Genomic DNA, 24,721 nt, shown 5'->3' on the forward strand with positions numbered 1-24,721 from the left:
CTTGTAAAACGTTACATCGTCTTTGATAGTACCAAAACCGCAAATAAGCATAAAATTGTCCAAAGCAATACCGCGTAAGTGAATCTTAGAACTGTAATTACAAAAAGTATACCTTAATTAAGTACCTACGCGGTATTTATTATATCAATGCAAATTACCCGGTGTGGAACTATCAACGTCAATACTACAATGTTAGCTCCGGCATCAATTGTTTTATAAAGTGGCTCAAACTTTCGAATTCCTCATCAATGGCCTTGAACCAAAGCTTATTATCGTCGTCCCTTCGATCTATTTGCTGCACTTTGACATAAGTGTAAGGCGCGAACGCCAAATGGTTCCGTATACTTAACTTGGAGTCGGCATCGGGAATTAAATCGATCAATTTACCAACAATTTGTGGATGCAGTTTGCTGAAAACGATACCCTCTTTGCGTTCGCTGAGAATTTTTTCATAGAAGCAGCTGACAAAATCTAAAGAGAAACATTTCAGAATTTGCTTCTGCCGAAGGTATTGCTGATCTTTAGACTTTGTCCTCCTTTTCGCAGCGGTGAATATATTTCTGTACCTAAAACAATTGTAAAGACCTATTTATATATAATTGTATATGACGCTTTTTCTGTAAAGGAATTTTTATTAAGTTTGCAATATAATAATAATTATTATTATTAGTTTTCTAGCTGTTGTTCGTGACTTTGTCCGAATTTATTTTAAAATTTCATAAATCCTTCATGTATCCTACGGCCATCTCCAGGATATTTCTATACAAAAGTTCATCAAGATAAGTTAACACATGCTATTTTTTTTAATATGTTCATTTGTTTTTTACAATAAACAGCTTTCTTGTTTAGTGCAAGCCACTTCGAAATTTAAATAAAACCTTTGATGAATTGCTTCCTTGGTTGCCATATTTTTGAGTAAAAGATCGTTCAATTTTTAAATTACATGACAGATATTAGTTTACTGTGAAATTATTTGGCCGCTAAAGCACGACAGATATGGATTTTCAGACAACTTTTGCCTTTCACAACACTTTCAAAACGATGTATCTTGAAGAAAGTGGTCAAAAATAATGCATGTTTGAGAAAAGGTTTTTTTCACATCAGAAATTTCTTACAGCAACAAGAGTCCGGCGAGGGTGTCCAGCGCTGCCGCGGAGCCGGACAGCAACGGCAGTGCCAGTGTCAGCGGACGAGGCACGGCGCCTACCGCTCGACCCTCGCGTGCCTCGCACCGAGCACGTTTCGCCTCGGCGCGCATTACGCTGTACATCATGCACATACTCTCTGGAATAAGGCAAACCATTCTGCATTGGGTTTAGATCAGTGACCCCCAGGGAGGCTTGTGGGGGTCTACGTCGGCGTTCGACGTCGATAGCAAAAATAACAAAAATGTTAAAGTGGCAGTATCTGTCTATGTAGGCAGATTAACAGAATATAAAGTTTAAATAGTATATTGTGCGACAACGTCGCACTTGTCGCACAATATTTGCCGCCGCATTTGTAATACTATTTTGTATTACAAATGCGGCGATATATGTGGGTATATAATTTTATCTAAATTTGCGTGTGCCAAGAATAAAATAACAGTTTTATTTAAGAAAAATCTCACGCGTAATTTTAAAATGGGCAAACGGTTCTTTTTCAACCGCAACAGCGAGCGTCAAGATACTACTTTCCCCGCATGAGTAATACAAAAAAAATTAAGTTGACATGGTCAGTAGCATTCAGCTCTTCTGGCATTTTTTTTTTACCAAGAGCATTTAAAAGATTTCTTATAAAAAAATAATGACCATAGCTCTCATCGCAAGAGTAGGTTTTGGGCTTTGGGAAAATGGTACAAATGCGGTAAAGTCTAGCAAAACTGGTAAAATTTTCAGCCGTTAAAATCCCTGGCTGTAGATTATCTATTACATTCTTATGGAAACTATGGAAGGTAGAGGTAAAGCGAACCGTCTTGTATGAGGGACAATTTAAAAACGTTTCAGTGAAATAAGTCTCAAAAAGTAGCAAATTATAACTCAAAACCCCATCTAAATAGCGCAGTGTATCAAGAGAAAATGGTAATATGAGTTTAGCCCTTGTAGCAGGGTAAAGTGAATGAATGAATGAATGAATACACTTTTATTGTACACCACAGAGAAAATTTACAGAGATACAAATACAACAGCACAATAAGGTAGAACGTACAATTTGAAAGTGTGTATAGTTGAAAAATTTAATACTTTAATAATTGATTAAACTCATTATATTACACCTGAACTATTTACATATAGGTAGGTACATTACTATTGAGAAAATATAACCTATAAAACTTCTCTGAAATAATGAGGAGCGTGATTTATTTTTAAAAATTTATGTTGTTTTAAAAAATAGTTGAATATTTATCCTACTTTTGGATCTTTAAAAATTACCCCAATGTTTACTGGGCCGCGATTATAATTGACTTATTTGTTCTAGAGTATGTAAAGATGAGCAAAATAACTTACCAGGAGATACTTGCAGTCCTTTGTTACTCATATCGCTTATTCGAGAGGCAACCAGTGACAATACATTAGCAAAGGCGGCCTCTGATGGACGCATACTTAGGAAATATTGCCGTTTACGCGTACTCGCGTATATCTAAAATTAAAATACAATTTTTAAAGCAAATCGCACACTGTCGCTTGAGTCGCTCGAACCGCACGTATTTTTTTAATTAAATCGCACACATCGGGGTAGAAGATCGCCACCCCTTAACGCTCTCCTATCTCCCGTAGGGGATGAGAGTGCCGTATCAGAATACAGTTATCACCACCCCTCCTCTTCCCACGAGGCGACTAAGGGTCAAGCAATGCGACCAAAGCAGTCCAGCGTGGTAAGTATGTATGGGCAATTCCCACTGTTGGGAGAGGCCTTCAGTCCAACAGTGGGCTGTGTTAGGCTGATGATGAAGGGATGATTTATCTGATACTATATATAATAAAAATACTGGACAATTTTTTTTTTTTATGTTTATAGACGAGCGCTTGACTGCAATCACACCTGATGGTAAGCGATGATGCAGCTTAAGGTGTAGCGCGCTTGCCTAGAAGATGCCTATTCACTCTTGATTTGAATGGTACGAATGTTGTTAGAACTAGGGAAAATGGAAGCTGGAAGAGCATTCCAGATCCTAGCGGTCCGGATCAGAAACGAAGATGCAAAGCGCTTCGTACGCGTCCGCGGTATATCGACCACGTAGGGATTCAGATCCTTACGGTGCCTCGCGGTTCGATGGTAAAAAGGCGAGGGGGGGACTAGATCAAATAGTTAGAAGGGACTATATATAATGATACTACGACCAAGAGTGAACCGGTTTTTTTAAATAGTAATAATTGAGGAACCGAGCCTATAATCAGAGCCAGTGGCGTGCACTGGGTTTCTTAAGAGGGGTATGCATACAGCAGGAAAACTGCATAAAACGGCAAAATTCCTGCTTATATATCAATTTTAGGGTAGGCAGTGCTTTTGTGCGTGTATGAAGAGCACGCCACTGATCAGAGCAACACTTCTCTGGGCATGCTGCTCTGTTTCCTTCCACCAGAGGTCTACACGTTAAGCCTCGTAAACATACATTTATAATTAGAACCTTTAATTTATTCTTTTTTTTTACGACTATGTACAGATCTCTATCTAGCCCCAAAGTAAGCGTAGCTTGTGTTATGGGTACTAAGATGACTGTTGAATATTTTTATGAATAATATACTTATCATATACTGATAAACAACCCAAACACTGAAAAACATTCATGTGCATCACACAAACATAACAGTTGTGGGAGTCGAACCCACGCCTTGGGCTTAGAAAGCAGGGTCGCGGCCCACTGCGCCACTCGTCCTTCATTAAAAAATAATAGGATTCAACTTACGATATTGGTGTACATGGTAGTGAGAGTATTCAGTATAGCACGCTGCTCCAACGGATTGGCTCTATGATAGACTTTAGCCATAGTGTCCAGTATCACTTCAAGGTGATTTGAGCCTTGCACGTTCACCCATTCTAGGAGTTTGAGAATCTAAAACATACCAAATCACCTCTCAGATAAAGACAGGTTAAGGCTGTTGTTCGCTGGCCAAATACGTATTGATAGACTTCGCACGCATTCGAGAACGTTATAGAAAACTCTTTGGCATGCAGGTTATATAAAAAAACAAGTAAATAACTCCGAAAAGTTATCAGTTGCGTGCCGGTAATCGGACTCTCTCGATAGCCCAATTCCATTAGGCTATCATCTCTAACATTACCCATAAATAATGTTATATAAATTTTAAATTCTAAAACATGTACAGCTGATTGCACGGCACTCGTTACGCATCGCACCGCACCGCACGCAATCTTAACTAACACACAAATTTTTTAATGATAAATATTGCGTTATCAAAACAAACCAACCGCACGCACCGAATTCGTAGCGTTGTATAATTATGCCGAATGAAAGTATGAGTGTGGATATTGGTTTGATCAGAGCAGAGAATCAACAGTAACATAGTATATGGACCGGGGAGCAGTGGCGTGCACAGGGTTTTTGACCTGGGTATGCAAAAAGAAGGAAGATGCCATAAAATAGAAAAATCCTTCAAATTTATGAGTTATACAAAAATTTTAGGGTATGCAGACCTTTTGTGCATGTATGAAGTGCACGCCAATGCCGGGGGGTGATATAATATGTTATTTCTTTCACGCATCAAAGACTAGTATTAGATTTCGTTAATTAGCCAGATAATAGCATAAATAGGATACTTTTTATCCCAGGCACCACCCGGTATATATATATAACATAGCTTAAGCTAGTTTATAAATATTTTAAATGCAAGTTTGGATGGTGGATTGTTACGCAATCATGCCAGAATGGCTGAACAAATCTGGATGAAATTAAGCACGGAGATAGATTATAGTCTGCAAATGCAGATAGGCTACTTTTTATCCTGGAAATCTGCACTGTTTCCGTAAGCTAGATATATTTTAGTTAAATATTAGTAAAAAAAAAAACAAAAATACAACGAAAATATTTTGTAGGTGGTTTTGGGGTCCTAGAATAATATAGACGTACATATAAAAAAAAAACCACGTTTAACGAAGTCGCGGGCAACAAATAGTAATACATAAAAGGTAACATTATAAACATAATTACCTCAGCAAAGAAGTCTTTTTCATTCCAAAAAGGTAAGTACTGTGCCAAAAAGAGAGTGACAACGGGTAGACCTTGCAAGAGAGTGGATTGGTAGGTAGCAAGCCGATTCAAAAAGTCCTGTTTCTCGACGTAGCTGTATGGAGACTGTTCTAGAAAACCTAATAAATGTACCCATATAAATTAAGTTTCATAATTTTAATAAATCACCATTTAATAAGCATGCAAGTTTTTTTTGTTGCTCTGACACGTTAGTCCTTGATTCCCACCTGGTGATAATGATGTAGTCTCAGGTGGTAGCGGGCTAATCTGTTTGGGAGAATGGTAGTACCTTACTCGGTTTCTGCACGACATCGTACCGGAACACAAAATTGCTTAGCGGCACGTCTTTGTCGGTAGGGCAACTAGCACGACTTCAATTTGATAAGATGTATTGGTTATGTTGATGGTCATGAGATACGCATTCGAACATCATCATCATCGTCGTCATTATCATCATCATCATCATCATCATCATCATCATCACCATCATCATCACCATCATCATCATCATCATCATAATCATCAACAACAACAACAACAACCCATTACCGGCCCACTACAGGGCACGGGTCTCCTCTCAGAATGAGAAGGGTTTAGACTGTAGCTGGCTAAGTGCGAATTGGTCAACTTCACACGTCGTTGAGAATATTATGAAGAACTCTCAGGCGTGCAGGTTTCCTAACAATGTTTTCCTTCACAGTTTAAAAAATTGCTAAATTAAAACGCACATAATTCCGAAAAGTTAGTGTTGCGTGCCGGGGCTCGAACTCGGTCTCCACGAAAGGAAAACCGAAGCCACACCCACAGTGGCGTGCACTTCATACATGCACAAAAGCACTGCATACCCTAAAATTGAAATATAGCCCGTATAAGAGGAGGATTTGGTCCATTTTCCTGGTGTATGCATACCCTGGTAAGAAACCCAGTGCACGCCACTGCACACCCACTAGGCTATCACCACTCCATGCATTCGAACATGCTAGCCTTAAAACTATAAGAGCTTCGGCCAATAATATAGTAGACTAACGGACCCGGCAAACTTTGCCTTCCCGGCAAAACAGCGCCAACCATGTCAAACTGTATTTTCAAACCGTCCAAGAACATATTGAGATATACACACAAAACTCTTAATCGGTCCAGCCGTTTAGGATGAGATAGGTTCCAAACACTCTTACAGAAGAATTAAATTAAATACCTTTCGGGCTTTCACATATTCTTTTATTTTTTTTATTCTTCTAATATGTTTGTGGTAATAACAGAGTATGGTGTCTTAATGTATTCTCTGTTGGATGGACACCATAAATTTCCTCACAGGTACAAAGAAAATTTAACAGAAAATACAAAGAGTTTGTTTGTTTTTTTTTTTCTCGTTTTTCTGAGTGATGTACAAATAAAGAGTATAAAAAAAATAAAAATAAAGTATACTCGCAATTATTTAACAGGTGATGTAGGTCGTAGGATAAAAATGCGTGCTCCGTATCTGAAGCTATAACTAGCAAGGTGAGTCCCGCCGGGTTGCATAGCAAGGCCCGCAGACGCGCCGGTCGTCGCATTGCTTGATGACTGCTGTACTGCAGGAGTGATACCGAACTGAAAGAGAGTCGAAAATGATAATAGAACGTAAGAAGAGGGGTGTTAGATTGACACGTGTATATGTGACTGTTGGTGGCATCGTAACTCCCAAACGAATGGACCGATTTTGATGCGGTTTTTTTTGCTTGAAAGCTGACGTAATCTAGATAGTTCTTAGCTATAATTTATTTAGCTAGAAAGTAAATACAAAAAAGTTCAAGAAACGCAGTCAATTTAAAAACAAAACAGAAACTTAATTTTTAGTACAGATATAATTATTATATACAGGTTTAAATAAAAAATACCAGAAAGCTCTCGGCCTGTAGTTGTATACATTAACACTAAAAACTTTTGTTCTAAGAGTTTTTTTCTTTTCTACTCTATAGTTTATGAAATAAAATATTAAAATATTGAATATTTTACATAGATACTCTATTTTTATTTACTCTGTAATGTGACATCGGCAACAGCGCGCGAACGACGACTCTATCGTGCGTGCTAGTAGCTCTGGCAACAGAGACATGTATTTGGTTACACAGTGTAATGCCACTTTAAAGAAATAACATGGTTTATTATTTATTTATTTTTTAATTTTGAAAAGTCATAGAACAAAAGTTTATAGTTTCAATGATAGGAACTTTGAAGCCTAACGCTTTCTGGTATTTTTATTTATCCATGTATACTTACAAATACATTTCGACGTGAAAAGAAACACAAACAAGATTGAATTTGGTTAATTAAAGCCTACCTAATACATGACATAAATGGTATGCGCCAATTTTTATGTCTTCTCCTTCCATTGAAAGTAAACATATAATATGTTTTAATTGCCTATTGATCGAAAATTTGCCATTCCGGTTATTTTGAAATCAACTTACTCAGAGAAATCTAAATAACTCTTCTTCTTGGAATTATCGTATTGTTGTGGCCCAATATTTGAAAATTCTAAATTGGGTATCAAAGGATCAGCCTTCTTACCTATGGATATCTGAAAAGAACGAATATCTTTATGTTTTTTGTTTGAATAACTCAATTATATATTACAAGCTTCCGTCAATAATTTACTAGATATGCTTTCGGGAGTTGAAAACCATCTGTGAAAAATGAGATCTCGGCCACGATTGGGACAGCCATTTACATTATCTAGAGTTAGTTATCTTAGTTAAGTCACGCTGTATCTTTAGCATCCATTAAATTTATCGATGAACTACTAATAAAACAAAGCCATCTATGATAGTAATCCGAACAAGTATTTTCCATGCAAAATTTGTTATATCTCCTATTCATTTGATTTTTTACACCATGGTTGGTTGAAAAAATTAATGATGTCTTTTTCGCGTTACTTAAATAGATTTTATATAATATTGAAAAAGGAGTATTAACTTACTGAATTAAACGGATTAGTCCAAAATAGGTGAGCAGTCTCTTTGCTCACAATGTTCCTTTTACCCTAAAAACAAAATTCTCTAAAAATTCAACACAAACAGTAACACAATAATTTGGTTTCATACCAACCATATGGTATCATCTGTCAAATAGATTCATAAATGCTTTACTCTTAAGATTTGGAACTAAGACAAAAATGAAGAAAGCATATTTCAATTCTTCTTGAATTTAATGAAGATCATAAGTTAATATAAGCCAATGTTCTCTCGTAGATCTTTACTGCATGGACAGTTGAACACAATATTAATTAGCCTGTATATGTAAATGTACCATTTCATGTTACATGTAACATTTCTTTTAATTAAATTAGTTTTTCTAATAATTATAAGTACTAAACCAGAATCAGGAGTATCTCTTTTTTCAACCCCTGTTCCTCGGAGAGCAATCTATACTGTAGGGTCAAGTTATTATTTCAACTAACATTGGATAGTACTTGTCACAGCCAGCAAACAAGCATTGGTGCAGCATACAAGGTCTAAACTCAGAATACATCTCTTTTTTTTATCCCATTACAAGGCATTGACGGCAATCTCACCTGGCAATATGTGATGATACAGTTTAAACTGTAAGGTAAATAGGAGGCACGTCTTTTTTTGTAGGGTGCCACAGCCAAAGCCCACCAGACCAGTGAAAATTTAGAAATTGTTCAAATTGTCTCTGCCTGGTTATTGAAACTGGGTCTGTTGTGTAAAGTTTTAAAATTAGGGAAAATTGATAAAAGTATGTTAAGCTTACAAGTGGCTCATAAGTTGATTAACTACCTTTACTGTCCGAAAAAATTGTATTTAATGGTTGTTGTTACCTGGCTGTTTTTGAACTGTGCCAGTAGTTTTTCATTAATATTTCTAAACGCTGTGTGTATAGATATTGAGGGTACTGCCTCAGGCACGCACTGTGGTTTGTATGATTTGAAGAGGCCAAGCAGAACTTGAATCTGTCTAAACATATTCTGCAAAAAAAAGATTTATTTTTTTAATGAATTTACAGTACTTCATATTCGCTAAAGGATGCTCATGCTGAATTGCTATTAAATGCAATAAGTTAATGTAAGAGTATATTGCATATTATACCTTTTTACCTTCTCTCTTCTTGGCTAAATCAAGTAATTCCAGAACTCTTTTTCTAGTTACATCAGTTGGTTTTGTCAATGTGTACAAAAGCTTCATAACGTAAGGTGTCTGAAAATAGCAAGAACTCATAAAATAATAAATGGATGGCACAAAGGCGTAATGGCCTAGTGGTTAAGACTAAGGCTTCACTTTCAAGGGGACTAAATTTGACCCATAATACACAACTCTGAAATCTTTTTGAAATTATGTGCATTTTATGAAATTAAATATCACTCGCTCATCTTGTGTTATACTAATTTTTCTATAATTATTAGAGAATATATGTTTAATGTAGTGTAAGCGTCAGAATGTGTTACCACTTATAAGCCAATAAAAATACAATCTTACCAATGCTTCATATGTCAACAATGTATAAAACACTTCATATCCTACATCCAAAGCATTCCTGTCTATTGAGTCTGTATCCATAGCGGCTAAAAAATAATTACACGTTTTTAAAATCATGAATAGCAATGAAGACTTAGTGATGTACTACCATTGCTAAAAGCAGTGTTATTTCGAAATTGTAGTTATATATATGACACCTTGATCAGTGGTGATATAAAATGAAGAAAATCTCCAGTATGAGACATAAATACTTAAGGGTAGGCTTTTTATAACTCTTACAATGCCTATCCAAAAGTTTTTTTAAACTTGTAATGGAGATTTTCTTCATTTGATATCATCTGCATACCCTATGCATACTCTCTATGCTCACCACTGACCTTCATGACCCTAAAATAAATATATTAATTTAGTATCATGAGCATTCCCAATATTAAAATTATACAGTTTTAAGCAAAGTTTTAGTAAGCCCCAAAGTCAAAGTATTGCCTTGTCCTAGCTATCTGTCCTCGTCTAGGGATGGTAACTATAATCTTTTAGCAACATGTCTAGCGCAGTGGTGCGAGCTATGGATTTTAGTGAGCTTGTGGTTTTTCTGATTTTTCCCTGGTCTGGTCTGGTGGAGGGCTTGGGCCATAGCTAGTTACCACCCTACAGACAAACACGCCTGGCTAAGTGATTTTGTGTTCTGGTACAATGTCTTGTAAATACCAATTTGAGTTCTGTATTTAATATAACTCCCATACCCCTAAAAGGTCACCCAGCACCATCTTACACACACATGTGCGTCACATAGAACTAGGTAAGTTTGTCATCTGGAACTAACTTGTAGTGGAATGCAAGAAAGTTTATTTTTTTAATAGTATTCCATTTTACCAAACTAGAATATTTATTACTTTTTAACTTCTATATGTTTGTTAATTTGTTGATACCTATGTTCAGCTTAACCGTTGAAGTGATCTTGATGTAATTTGACACACTTGCATCCTAGAGATCAACATATGATAATATTTATCCCGGTAAAACTGCTGGTTACCCACAGGGTTAGCCTGTTACTATCATGTACAACCAGGAATAAAGAATAATACTGTACCTGTGAGCCAGTCCAACAGGAAACCAGTTCTTGAGGCATTACTTGAGCTGTCATAATTTGCAAAAATCCATTGTAAAGAATAGGCTACAGTTTTTTGTTTTACTTTTTCTTGAGGCACTATGCAAACACCAAGGTTCACCCATTTTGGAATAGCTGTAAAATCAAATATACAATTCAGACTAGCCGTATCGTCGTATATTAATTTCCATTGCTGTGGGAGCTTAAGTCAATTTAGATATTTTTATTATATGACTTACGTATACTCAAGTTTAGCCAGACTTTAAATAGAGTGTGAAAGTCTCCATAGTCCAAACCAACTGTTTCAACAAGGTAGCCCAATTCATCTATCTTGCTTTGAAATAATTCTTTATCAAAACCTTTCTTTAGCGATTTGATGTAGTCTATAATTTCATCTACATCCGCCATCGTCTTAAGTTATAAATTATAATAACGTCTCACGAACACGGTATCACAAGATTCAAATCAAAATAAATAATAAAGGAATAATCAGATTCACTTCACAGAATTCAAAAATAAAAATACGTTACAGTTTGACCACAGATTTCGACCATGAAAATAATCTAAGGACAGATTATACACTACATATGCTACGTTAACCATAGTAAACCACAAAATGTGCAAATGACAGCTAGATTTTTTTTTTATAAAACTTGATTGCAACTCATACTTCAAGCTATTTTTAATTTCAAATAGACAATGTAGAATCGATAATTTCTATCAATTTCAAACTTCAGAAGGAGAAAATTATAATCTCCAAAAAACTGAGCAAAAAACGCTATAGAAGTGAGAATAGAAGAATATATTAGCATTAGTGAATTTTCATTTCCTCGTCAATGTCATAGTAATACAAGCGTATAAATGTAATTTTAAAAAAAATGACAGTTATTACAAAACAAAACATTAGTCAATATAAACAAACGACTTTTAAAACTTTTACCTAAGTTTAAACAATCGTGATTACTACAAGATTGATAATCTTAACGACAATTTTGCTTGGCCCGCTCCGCTCTCATCTCTCGCAAGATAGTAATATTTTATAGATTTTTTAAACTGTAAAATGATGATGAAAAAGAGCAATCTGTAACATTTCAAAAGTGCAAAGAAGGCCTACTTGCAATAAATCAATTCTGAAATTTAATGCAATATTAATTTTGATAAATTAATATCTGCATAAAAAAAACTACCTCTAATTCGTAAATATGTATGTGTACCAACTATATATTTGAGACCAGAAGCTGTCAGCGGCCACCCCCTCTGATGTCGTGGAGACCTCGGGCTCTTATCACGATGTGCTCTCGCGCTTGGCCCACTCCCCCCGTGACGCCGTAGCAACCCCTCAGGTGGATATCGCAAAGTGTCCGTCCGAAAATTATGAAATTCTCAGCGGCCTGTCCTCCCTGGCACAGTAGTGAGCACAGTGGAAAACAGTATAACGGTGCGGTCATTTAGAAATTAATAATTTAAAAATTTACAAGGGAGGCTGCAGCCCTGGCTAATGGCTAGGTATTGACAATGACGAGTCACCGAGTGTGTTTCACTTTTGTTATTTATTTAAATGCAGTAAAAATAAGTTATTACTAATGATTTCAGTATAAAATGGTATTGTTAAATTTTATGTAGGTAACCCTAAAATTCAGAGACAATAAATAACTTTCCGTTAATAGATCGAAATTCTATTCCAAACAAGAAATGTCAAACCACTTAGTGAATTAGAGTTGTGACATACAATTGAATTAAGTCGATTATATTCTAAAATAGATATCGATAATTCCAATTTGACATAAGATATACAATTTATATCTTTAACTTTGGGGTTAAATTAAAGGCTGGAATAGTTTTCTTTGAATTAAAGTAAAATTTGAAATATTCAATTAAATGTCTTTTTGTTACATTATCATACAAATCTTATAATAAAGAGTAATTTTGCAAATTTTTCAGAATTTTGATTTACTTAAACCGAAACCGTATTCTTATTAAGTAGAAATAAAATGTTATAATTTTTTTTTTAATTAATACTTAGGTTTAAATGCATTCAAACTTAGTTTATCGATTCTTTGCATTCGATATCGAGTACAATCGATATAAAAGTATCGAGAGAGTACTTGTATTTACTTGAATCGGTATCCCTAGTTTGAAGTAAACAGTATGGATATTTGCCAGTAGATTATTTTATAAAAATATGGTTAAAATCATTAAATTTAATGCAATTTTATGAGTGTAATGGATTAAGGTTCAAACATGTGGCCTATGCTTCTTAATATGACACGCGACGAATGTCGACGGACGCTTAGAAGACTCGGTATATATTTAGTTTTATAAATGGCATTCGTTTTCCCTCCTATGGTTTTCTTCAACAATGCTTAGATCGCTGCAACTTGTTATATTGTGATTTGTGACTGTATTTATGTCTTATATTCATTAATGCTTTGTTTACTTATAGAATTAGAAGCCTACTCGAGTATGATGACTGTGTTCAGAGCACAAGGGGAATTAGAAGACAACAGAAAAAAGTTGCTTGAGGAACTACGCGCTGTTTTACATATAAGCAGCGATCGTCACAACGCCGAGGCGCGTCGCGTGTCTAATGACGAGCTCCTAGCTACAATTGCAGAACAGTAAGCTTACAACATGATATTGCATTGAGCTCAACATTTATTTTTAAACAGTAGTGGACCACAACTAACTTTAAGATGGCTGAATCCTATCCATACCAGTATGTTTTATACCTGTGGACTGCTCATAATTGTTTCCAAAGAGTTTAAAAAACATTTCTAATGGGATTTATAATTATGTGTATAATGTATATATCTTATTTTGTCTTGGCCATATAGATGTTTGAATTGAAAGTTTGCCATATCTGATACAATATTGAGAATCTCATAAATTAACACATATTAGGTTATAAACAAATAAGTAGTCAAGGAGTTTTTAGAAGCCATTCATTTACAATTGCATGTTTATTTAAAGTTAAATTTGACAGATAACCTACATTTAGGCAATTTGACAAAAAGGTTGAGCTAACTGAAATTTTGAACCACTAATATTATAATCATACTTCTTGCTAATATTCAACATGGAAATGTTCTGGAAAAATGCATCTCTAGGATTTTTTTTATTCCAGACAAATAGTATTATACCTACAGAAGGCAGTATTTTTAAAAATTGTAACTGTTAATTAAACTTTTACTAAAATACTTACTTTTGATTATTATTAGAAAAATTAAATAAATAAATAAATATACTACAACAATACACATCGCCACCTAGCCCCAAAGTAAGCGTAGCTTGTGTTATGGGTACTAAGATGACTGATGAATATTTTTATGAATTGTATATACATAAATACTTAGAAAATACATAGATTAGAAAAATTGTCTAAAAATAAAATCATTAAGGATGAAAAATTTCCTACAATTTAAAAAGTTGTTTCTAATAATCAAGACATCAAACTCACATATTTTTATTGTTTTCTAACATGCTAGTTTTTGGTATCTATGTTATTTATTTGAATTAAATCATTCAGAAAATATTATGTCCAGAAAAAAATAATAGTCTAGCCTGCTACCATTTTAGACTACATCCCTCTTGCCACCAAGTGAAGAACTCTTGTAAAATTATGTAAAAACTTGCAGCCTTTTGTTTAAAACTTGTGAAACCAGAAAGATTGTGGTTGAAACATATTAAATTTATACTAGGGTGAAAAATAAGAATTATGTACCTAAGGCACAATGAAACTATGATTTAGAATTTCACTAACTTAATTACATAGTTTTAACCACCTTGAATAAATAAATATACAAATGAATATACTACAACAATACACTCATCGCTATCTAGTCCCAATTTAAACGTAGCTTGTGTTAAGGGTACTAAGATGACTAATGAATATCTTTTATAAATAATATACATTAATACTTAGAGAATACATACAAACACCCAGACACTAAAAAACATTCATGCTCATCACATAAACATTTTCCAGTAGTGGGAATCAAACCCACAGCCTTGGACTCAGAAAGCAGGGTTGCTGCAAACTGCGCCAATCGGCTGTCAAATAACATGAACAACATGAACAAATGCTGTTGTATAAATTTGGTAGCATCAGAGTAAAATAGCATTCAAATGCACTGTGAATTCATGCCATCACAAAAAAAAATCATTTTCTATTCAATTCTTTAACAGCAAAAAGTCAGTAATCTTTAAAATACTTAAAAGTATTTTGACTTCTAACATTTCAAATGTCTTTTTTATAGGACTTAAACTGATTTTTATTATCTTGTGCATAAAAATGTATAATGATAGAAAATAAAATGTTATTCCTACAAAAATAATATCTATGAAAAATACACTTTACTTTAAAAATACACTAGGACAAAATTAGGCAGTAATGGAAGTATTGGTAAATTTGGTATTTGCTAAGCATTACCAAAATCCTAAAAGAAACCTAACATTTTACATTTTAATATCTGTAACTTGAAAAAACATGGTACACACTGTAATCCTCTACCTGTGAAAGATAAAAATTCTAAAAATCGTATTTTATACAGGTTAATCTGTTATTTTGTGATTACAAACTGACACCTAAATATATTTATGCATTTTATGGTTGCAGTTTGTTTTTTTTTAAATCTAAATAGCAGCCAGGGGAATAACATGTATTAATCAATGGCTCAAATCAATAATTTTTTTAAGAAAAAACCATGTATGATTCAATGGCCCAAATCAATACATATTTTTTTAAAGAAAACACCTTATGAAGTGTTAAGTTTCCAAAGTTAAAGTATCAAAGTCAAAGTCAAATATTTCTTTTGAATATTTCATTAGTGCTTATTAGAAAAATTTTGATGCTTTCATTACATACACAATGTGTATCAATTTTTTACTGAATATTATTTAAAACTAACATTAAACATACATATTGAATCTAAAGTATTGATAACAATTTAATAAAGTCTATATTTACCAAGAAACATGTCTACAAAAAATCAAACAATATGAGTGAAACTGTAAATTTATTTTTTATTAAACAACAAGTAAAGGTACCAGAGAGAGTTAAAAGGCCAGCAGGTCTATCATGTCTGCCACAAGATAGGTATCGCTACCTGTCATATTTTTTTAAAGAGATGGACAATATAATGGGCAGACATAATTTTGTCACAGTATGCTAGGCCCATAGATATTACATTAAATAAATAAAATTGTTTGTGTTTTACTTTTAATAAAATAAGTCATAAACACACAACACAGAGTTTAAATCTAAATCATTAACAACCCATTTTATGCCTAAGTAGGTAGTTAACTTTTGAAATTATATAATAGTAAATTAAATTTTAATAATTAATAGATTTAAAAGTAAAGCTAGCAATTTTTTTTTCAAATAATCTTATGTCATTTAAAAAAAATATAATTATACAATATAAACCTTAAAATATCATCTAATAAACAAATGATGATGGTTAGATTATATTATACAGTCCACTGCTGGACTAAGAGTCCCAACGGGAGGATTTGCCTATAATCACCACACAAGGCAGACAAGTTGGTAATCACAGTAGACAATAGTTGAAGAGCAGACAACCCTGCTCCCCATTTTCAGTTAAATTCCCTTAGTCGCCTCGTACCACACCTTCAGGAAAAGGAGAGGTGGTGACAACTCTAAATCACTAGAAAACATACACATAAGAAAGTGAATATTACCCAAAGTGCATAAAACATATTGGTATAATTTGTATTTAATGTTGTCGATATTTTGAATTCATATTTAAATTATAAGACATATTACATTGTTTAAGTTATGTTATTCACCTAAATGCTCAGAGGAGTACATTATGTTACATATTAAATATTTTCTAGGTTGGTTGGTTCTAACACAGCTCTAGGATGGATCAGCGAAGGGCGGAGGCGGGTGCCTCTGATGCCACGCGGTATCGCACAGACCATGTATACAGAATTAGCTGATAAAGCTGCAGAAGCAGTTGCCGCCGAAAACAAGGAGATTAAAAATAGAGTGGAAAGCGAAAAATTAATTGCTCCCAAGTCAAATGAGGAAGAAATGCCTGAACCCGAAGTCAGCACTGCCGAAGGCATTTCAAGTGAAGTTATGGACGAAATGTTGTATCCTCCTATTGCAATGGAAGATCATACAACAACTGTAAGTTTATTAATTAAAGTCAACTAACTAAATGTTATTGTTAAATTAATTTATTATTATTAAGTTAATTTCGGGATCTGAGAGGTTAACACACAAAAGAGTATAAAACACCATTTTTTTGTATCAGAAAATATATATATATATATATATACATATTTTTGATAATTTAACAACAAAATTTGCAAATAAACTCATTATTGTAATGGTCGTGCCCGCATGGAATGGTGCCAAGAACTTTTGTCAGCCAGGCTGAATTTTTGCGCTAAAAATCAGCTTTTCTGGCACCAGATTTTTGTATCTGTAATTCATACTTTGTCATACTTTATTTTATAAAGTATGAATTTTGTAAATATATTACGTATTATTTGATTCGTATTAAACAGCTAATAAAAAAATTCTATATATAGATTTGGGAAACAGAACTGATTTGTCGCAAAAGAAAAATCCCTGAGAGTGGAGCCATGCCAGAGGATGCACCACCTCCTATCAAAAATATGAGAAACATACCAGTCAATACAAATCAAAAGCATCTGAATTTATCACAAGTGTATTCACGCTTTTCACAGCCAGCAACAAGTATGTATAAATTAATATTAAAAAATATATTAATTTATTTTTTCATATATTAATTCGCATCTTTACTTTGCAGGTAAAGCAACTGGTCACTCCAAACATTCTTACAATCAAGTGAGTAAAGTTTCAACTAGTAAATCGAGCCAGCCGCACGCCCCGCGCGCTTTACATAAACAACGCCCACAAAAACAGAAAGTCGCTTCCAAAGCACAAAAGAAAAATCAAGAGCCCCCTCTATCGCCCAGTAAGCAGTACCCCGGATCCTTACAGGTCGATTACTCGGGACCGCCGGGATCTTTTCAGGCGAGCTACGCACAATCTATACTAGGTGGCAAAACGAAGGCTGACTACGCAGACGAAGTGAAACCAAATGTGTTGTCTTCACCCGGCATGGTTACGGAGTCCCCTACCATGCACCTGTTATCACAGCCCGCCACCGCGCCGCACGAGTTGGCCGATAGCGTGCCCGACGACGCACCCACGCTGCAGGCGCAGGCCGCACATCCCTCCAAACAGGTCGTCAGTGGAAAGCCATGCCATCTAATAATCAAAAAGCGTGGTGAAATCACCACTGATAAAAAAATACAAATGTCCGAATTCAAAGTTATACAAAAGCCCACCGACGATATAAAACTCATTTCGAATCGACCGTTACTCGCTTCTCCGAATACAATTCAGAGACCTGCAGGCACGCCTGGAAAACTTGTAACAACCAAAGTAATCGGCTCCCTACCAAAACCTCGAACTCCTGGCTCCACAGTCCTGCCGCCGGAGAAAATGATCGTCGTGTCTAAAGCGTCAATAGAGAACAGGTTAACGAATTCTAGAATTGTAATCACATCTTCGGCAATAACCACACCGAGCAGAGAAAGCTCGCAAATGACTATAAGTAGCGTATCGAATCGGAGCATCCAAACATCGGAAGCCCTTACCCCAAAGGGTATACCGGCCACCGACCTCAAAGTTTCTGCTAAGACTTTCGTTTTGAATCCGAAGTCGGGGCAGAAGATGGTAGTGGTTCCGGCTAAACCCAATAAAGAGGGCCAGGTCCCATTATTTCACTTCAAAGGTGTCCCCACCGCTATGAAATTAGTGTCTGTCACTTCGCAATCGAATTCTCAACTTACAAAACCGACAGGTATAACTGGTGTATCGAAACCGGCCATCGTTAACGCGATACCTTCGAATCCAAAAATTGTCGGATTAGAGCCAATAAAAACTGCTAATATGGCTGACATCGTTCCGGTTAAAGGTCTACCAACTATTTCGACTCCCAAAATTACTAACCCTATTGTTAGACCTGTGAATACTAAAGGTAATCTAATAGTCGTACAAAAAGGCGCTACCTTAGGTAAGACGCTAACGTTTTCAAAGAATGGTAATGATGTTTCTAAAATAATAATGGGTAAGAATGTGAATAAGCTGTTACAAACGTCAAAACCAGATCAAGTAGATCCGTCCAAGACGGGAAATATTATAGTTTTAGAGCTCAATAATGAGCAGACCGCCCGAACTACTACTATGTCTGAGATATTAGACAGCAGAAATACAAATTCTCCGTGTATTGCTGAACAAAATAAATCATGTCCCATGCGAGAGATAACACAGGACACTCCGGTGCTGTTTGAAGCACAAATAACTCCTGAAACTTGCAACACCAGTAGCTTAGATTCTACCACTAGTCTGCGGGAAATGGAGCATCTAGAGGAATCTAGTTTAAGCTTAATAGACAAAAGTGTAAAGGATAAATCTAGTTTTAGCAAAGGCGTTGACATTAAAGATAGTTCGAGCGTCACAGACTGGGAGATGGACTTGGACACCTCAGGAAAGAGTAAAGATGTCGACAAATTGAATTCATTGCATTTAGATCTTGGTATGTCGAGCGATAGTGAAAATGAATTCATCGTAGAAAGCCACAAGACTAAGATCCCACACTTACCTGCAGAGAGGATACAGAGCGTTACACCTACAGGTGAGTTTGAAGTCATGATGATCAACTGATACATGTGTAGAAAACATTTTGATAATAATTTTACCAAGGTTAACGGAAAAATTTATGGACTGTTTTTTTTTTAAATTTTTTATATGCTTCCATTTTTTTTTTCAGTAGATAACCTTGAAAGGTATAGCAATTCAAGTGCTCTATCCCGAACAACGAGGACACTCCTCAGTCAGCTCCAAGACGAGGGCTCTTCCAGTAATGATTCGTCGTTCGCAATCAAAGCGAAATGTTCTAAAGTAAAGGATAGCGATATAAAATTCGACAAATCCGAATCGGAAGCGCTATCCAAGGCCCGAGCGAAACTTTCAGAGAAGGTAGCGGAAGCGAGGTCGCAACAAAAACGGATAGATGTGTACAGTACGGCGATAACGACGTCCGATATCAATTTGGACTCGTTCGCGTATCTGGATGAGAGTCTCATGGCGGGAGACGACGAGTTCACGGCAGAGAGTAAGCGCGAGGTGCGCCCAAGCGATGTGCTGGCAGACCAGCTCAGCCGGCTGCTGGGCGATGACTCCGCCAACTCAGCAGACTCGCAAACTGTAAGTCAAACTTTGCCTTTACATAAAAACGAGCAATAACCTAGTTTTAAGGGCCGAGGCAGACCGCGTCTGCGTTGCAAAAATCATCCTACAATAATTTTAGTACGTTTATAATATGGACCATCGCACACCAAAAGCGGGCCGCAGCGTAAAATACTGTGGTATAACGTTTTCAATACGATGCGGCCCGCCGCGGCTGTAATGTGCGCTTACCATTAAGGCAAATTGGTAAAATATTTCTTTAAAATGTAATAGATCTTAACTAGAGTTCTTTTTTTGAATGTTTTAGTTGCAGAAATTGCTTTCACCCAATTACAGAAACCTCGATCGAACCTAACGTTCACTCGTAAATCGTCGTTTTCTCAGATTTAGAATGTGACATTACCAGACGACCCGCTCGTTTTAATGACAATACATTTTCCACGTCGTCCGTGTTGGAGGTTATTAGAGCGAATTTGATGCAAAAATATCATTCGTTCTTTTTGAAACAATTAACTTAATTCTGCGGCTCGTCTTGTAATGTGCGGTCAACTAACATCTGAACTTGATAATCAATCTATATCAATAACTTCTCACTGATGAATAAAACTTAACCTTGTTTATAAGCTGGCTCTACTATTACATTTTGAACTGAAACTTTTGGATTAGATTGATTATTGACTTCAGGTGTAAATTTATTGTGTCAGATGGGATTGTCAAAAGTCAATTGGACTAGTTGCGTTTGCATTGAAAGTATTATTACACATGTTTTCTGTTGTCTGTAGTCTGTGATAGTTCGTAAGTTGTGAATGTACCGGTATGTACGAAAGTGATTTTTTGTGTAACAAAAGTATATTTTTTTAACGATAAATTATCATAAGAATGAGGCTTAAATTGAAATTAAATCGTTTTTCGATAATTTGGAATACTCCTATTTTGTCAGTTGCAGCTTTAATTATATTTTTGATGTAATTCAAATTCTTTGTTGATCGTAATAATTATTTAAAGTTGCGTTAAATAAAAAATACCGGAATGCAGTAGTAATTTATTTAGGTCAATGGTAATATAAAGTTTTTTTTAATGTTCCATGTTTTTAATTGTAGATACTTTTTTTCTGGTCCTTCATACAAACAAGTAATTATAAATTTTACTTAACTTCTAAATGATTAAAAGGCTTTGTAATAAATTATAATATTCCATTAAAACTCGGAATATTCGTATATTTCTGAAATGAACATATCAAAACAATAACTTACTTTCTGTGAAGGAAGTGTTTGAGCCAAGTATTAAAATCATACATATTCCCTTATACTGAAAAAACGTTCACTGCTTTCTTTTTTTATGTCAATCTATTTTGGATTCCTCTTGGATCGCGTTTTAGTAGAGTCGCGTATCTTTAGCCGTGAACAGAATCGTGAACAGAATCGAGATATAATGTGGCTGCTCGACCGGATGCAGATGGTCAAAGATAATTTGCGGACAAGAAAAGGCGGTAGAGACCAGTTACCAGCAAAATTGTGATGCTCAGAAGCATTTACATTGTCGATCTCCATTATAAGGCGCAACCTATGGCGACATGTGCGTCTTCCATAGCCTTTGGCACCTTTAAACTCGCCAAAAAAGCGACAACCGCGAAACTCTTTTCTATTACTAATCCGCACTTGGCCAGCTTGGCCGACTATGGCCTAAAGAGATCCTTCTGAGAGTAATTAACACACTGGCTGTCCCTATACCAATGACAGCTTAAATATTGTACCGTGAGAACTAATAATATAAGGGTTTTTAGTAATACAAATTTTAGTTCCATCGACATTCGTATTACAGTGTCTCATTTACAGCGCCAATCAACAGGAGACAAAAGTTTGCCTCGAGATGCCTTAAAGTTCCTCACTTTGATGACACCTACGGTCGAGGCAGGGTCTAAACATGCGATGCTGTGGCTCGAGCCGATGTTGCCTCTAGTAGATACGAAGCTTAGTTAGTTTTTTCTTGAATATTAATTTACGTAAGGTTTCATTGTTTGTTTACATTTAGAACCGCTTAATTGTTGTGCAAAGCACGTTGTATACTCGTTGTTGTAAGTTTGGTTTTAATTATTATTAGTATTCAAAATATACTATGAAAATATCAATAACAATTAGCACGTAGAATTATTGGGGGATCTTACTCATTACCCAGTGGCTTCAGGCTAGGCATATTCAGGCTTTGGCATATGGAATGATTTTGATCTATGGTTTAAGCAAAATATTTAGAGATTCATATACATACAGTGTTTTGAACCAAGAATACTAAACGATTGGCTAGAATTGCTCAATTTACATTATTAATGTGTGTGTTATCTATTTTTGTACGATGAATTTCAGTCATATCTTTTGACTTATTTAAAAAGTTATATTTATAATAACATGCTTGTAATATAATTGGCGAAGTATATAGAATGATTGGATCGATGAGAATAAATTAGGGCGTGTGGTTTGCTTTTTAACCAGTTTATGCCACATATTCCATTGCACTGTACTTTCAAGTTAAAGCATGGCAGATTGATGTTAACAATCTAGTATGGAGTTGGCAAGTTAATACGCTTTTTAGTCGATTTAAATATATGTATTGCGGGTAGACGAACAAGCAAACTAATGGTAAGTTGTCACCGTCGCACGTCGCCCTTTTTTATTAACACTGGAGTAGCCATCAGTGCGGTGCGTGGCTTTTAAGGAATTCGTTTGTCCTTAAAAATCTCAATGCGTATTTTTTAAGGAACGTCGTAGACACACAATTTACGAGTCCTTTCAAATTGGTAGTTTTAAGTTTGGTCCGCTGCGTAGTATACTGCAAAGTTATACTGCGGTCTCTGAGCAATAACCGATGCCTTACTCAATTTAAAGTAAGTTGTTATATTAATTGTTGTAACGGGAATAAAACATTTTGCGAACAAGAATATTATAATGATGTTAATATTTTTAGACGTCTAAATTTCATACATCTGCTGCAAACATAAAAAGCCGCCAAATGATATCGCAACTTTTTGTAATTTAACATAGGTATATCTATGTTTTTACTTATTTTTGATTGTCATGAGAATTACTTTTAATGACAAATTCAAGCTTATATCCCAGCTAATACCTTACCTTGTCAGTTTCTACCGCTTATGCGGGCGCATGCTTTCTCTAGAATTCCCACTAACTCTTCGACCACAGTTAATTGTAATATTTAAGGTTCAACAGGCATAATTTACCACAATATAAATAGTCCCGATTTTATAAGAACATACTAAATATATTTCATCATAGTACCTATATGCATAAAACGCACGGTATATTTTTTATCTTCGATCATCATATGACTAAATTTTAAACAAACAAAGTACCCGAATAGGTTTAAATGTTAAGAATAAAAAGGGGTTAAATTTGCAATGTTTCCATTGTATATTAACTGTTGCACTAAACTTAAGGCAGACAATTACATAATCTCTATATTAGTCGAAACAATGGTCTATTACGAATGCTTTGACGAAATAGTAATTAAACCTTGTACCTAGTTTCGTTGTAAAGAAAATATACTGTGCGTTCAATTATCTTAGTTTTATTAATTTATGTTTATTCATTAAGTGTTGTGACGATATAGATTTTCAATTAGTTATCCCGAAATGTTAAATTGAAATATTATAATATAACGCACAAAAGCAATATATATTTATGTCTTATAGAACTTAATATATTATAGTTCAAATATTGTGTATAGCAATCTTTTAGCCCTAATTATATATTGAGTAACAAACTAAATAACACACTATGATGCGACCAGCTTATCTGTAAAGCAGCAAAAAGCAAAACATTTTCTGCACGTAACGACGTTTTTTGTAGTCACTTTGTTATCAAAGTTCCTTATAAGTTGACTATAAAGTCAACCCTGCAATTTTGGCATAAAACAGGATGTCGAATGAGTTGTATCTTTACCAAACGGTACCATCCTGTTATTATCCTTAAGTAGAAAGTTATTAATGTTAATAAGAAACGGAAAAGGTCCCAATATAAAACCCCCAGGGACCCCTATTTGTTTTTACTTAAACTATTAATACCGTTTGTGTTCTTTTGAATTATATTTTTTAAATAGTAAACTCTATACTCTTCTGACCAAAAAACAATTCATGTTGAACGCAATCAAACGCTTTCAACAAATCATCAGTGTGTGTGATGGTGATATCCGTCAAGCTTCAAATATTTCGCATTTATCAACAAAATTATTACAGAAGCTAATAGCTGCGCTTCTATATATCCAAATATGCAGATAATTATTATAATGAAAATGGCTCAGTAATTGATTTAATATAAGTTTATTGAAACTATGTGGTTAGTCTTGAACTATTCCCTGAATTGCGCCACGCCATCTATCTAAGGTTAAAACAATCGAACCCTCTTTGCAAACTATCATTTCATTATTGGTCTACAGCCGAAATCCGAATCAATTGCACTATCTGTATCCTTAATTAAGAAGGCAAAATACGTACAGCCGAAACTCTTCTCTTGTACTGCACCTCTGAAAAGACAAACTGGGGTTCATAGACAGGCAGACGATTGTTTTGTACTCAAATGAAAGAGCTGTTTATCTGAAAATTCAATGCACAGATAAGTTGGTGGCAATTTTAGTCTGTAGTGGAAAAACTGAACCAAAAATTATCATGACTGAAAATCAAGCCATTCTTT

The 24,721-nt window shown here is 35.0% G+C and overlaps 2 protein-coding genes across 3 annotated transcripts; one reads left to right on the top strand and one right to left on the bottom strand.

Moving 5' to 3' along the window:
• Positions 1-124: 124 nt before the first annotated feature.
• On the bottom strand, positions 125-11,343 carry LOC120637397 (centromere protein I-like). The gene is made up of 13 exons (XM_039909222.1): positions 11,011-11,343; positions 10,754-10,906; positions 9,664-9,749; positions 9,277-9,384; positions 9,009-9,155; positions 8,148-8,210; positions 7,639-7,748; positions 6,618-6,778; positions 5,150-5,307; positions 3,887-4,033; positions 2,487-2,619; positions 1,116-1,284; positions 125-566 (listed from the first exon to the last, which is right to left on the bottom strand). The coding sequence occupies exons 1-13, from the start codon at positions 11,177-11,179 to the stop codon at positions 185-187; spliced, it is 1,986 nt and encodes a 661-aa protein (XP_039765156.1). The 5' UTR covers positions 11,180-11,343; the 3' UTR covers positions 125-184.
• Positions 11,344-12,925: 1,582 nt separating this feature from the next.
• On the top strand, positions 12,926-20,787 carry LOC120637210 (BRCA2-interacting transcriptional repressor EMSY). 2 transcript variants are annotated; one of them, XM_039908926.1, is made up of 6 exons: positions 12,926-13,073; positions 13,215-13,389; positions 16,628-16,925; positions 17,333-17,501; positions 17,575-19,470; positions 19,606-20,787. In XM_039908926.1, the coding sequence occupies exons 1-6, from the start codon at positions 13,013-13,015 to the stop codon at positions 20,079-20,081; spliced, it is 3,075 nt and encodes a 1,024-aa protein (XP_039764860.1). In that variant the 5' UTR covers positions 12,926-13,012; the 3' UTR covers positions 20,082-20,787. The 2 variants fall into 2 exon arrangements, with proteins under 2 accessions (XP_039764860.1, XP_039764861.1); XM_039908927.1 differs by having other exon boundaries at positions 19,609-20,787.
• The last annotated feature ends 3,934 nt before the right edge of the window (positions 20,788-24,721 follow it).

The sequence above is a fragment of the Pararge aegeria genome, chromosome 3, assembly GCF_905163445.1.
Source record: "Pararge aegeria chromosome 3, ilParAegt1.1, whole genome shotgun sequence".
Classification (NCBI taxonomy): domain Eukaryota; kingdom Metazoa; phylum Arthropoda; class Insecta; order Lepidoptera; family Nymphalidae; genus Pararge; species Pararge aegeria.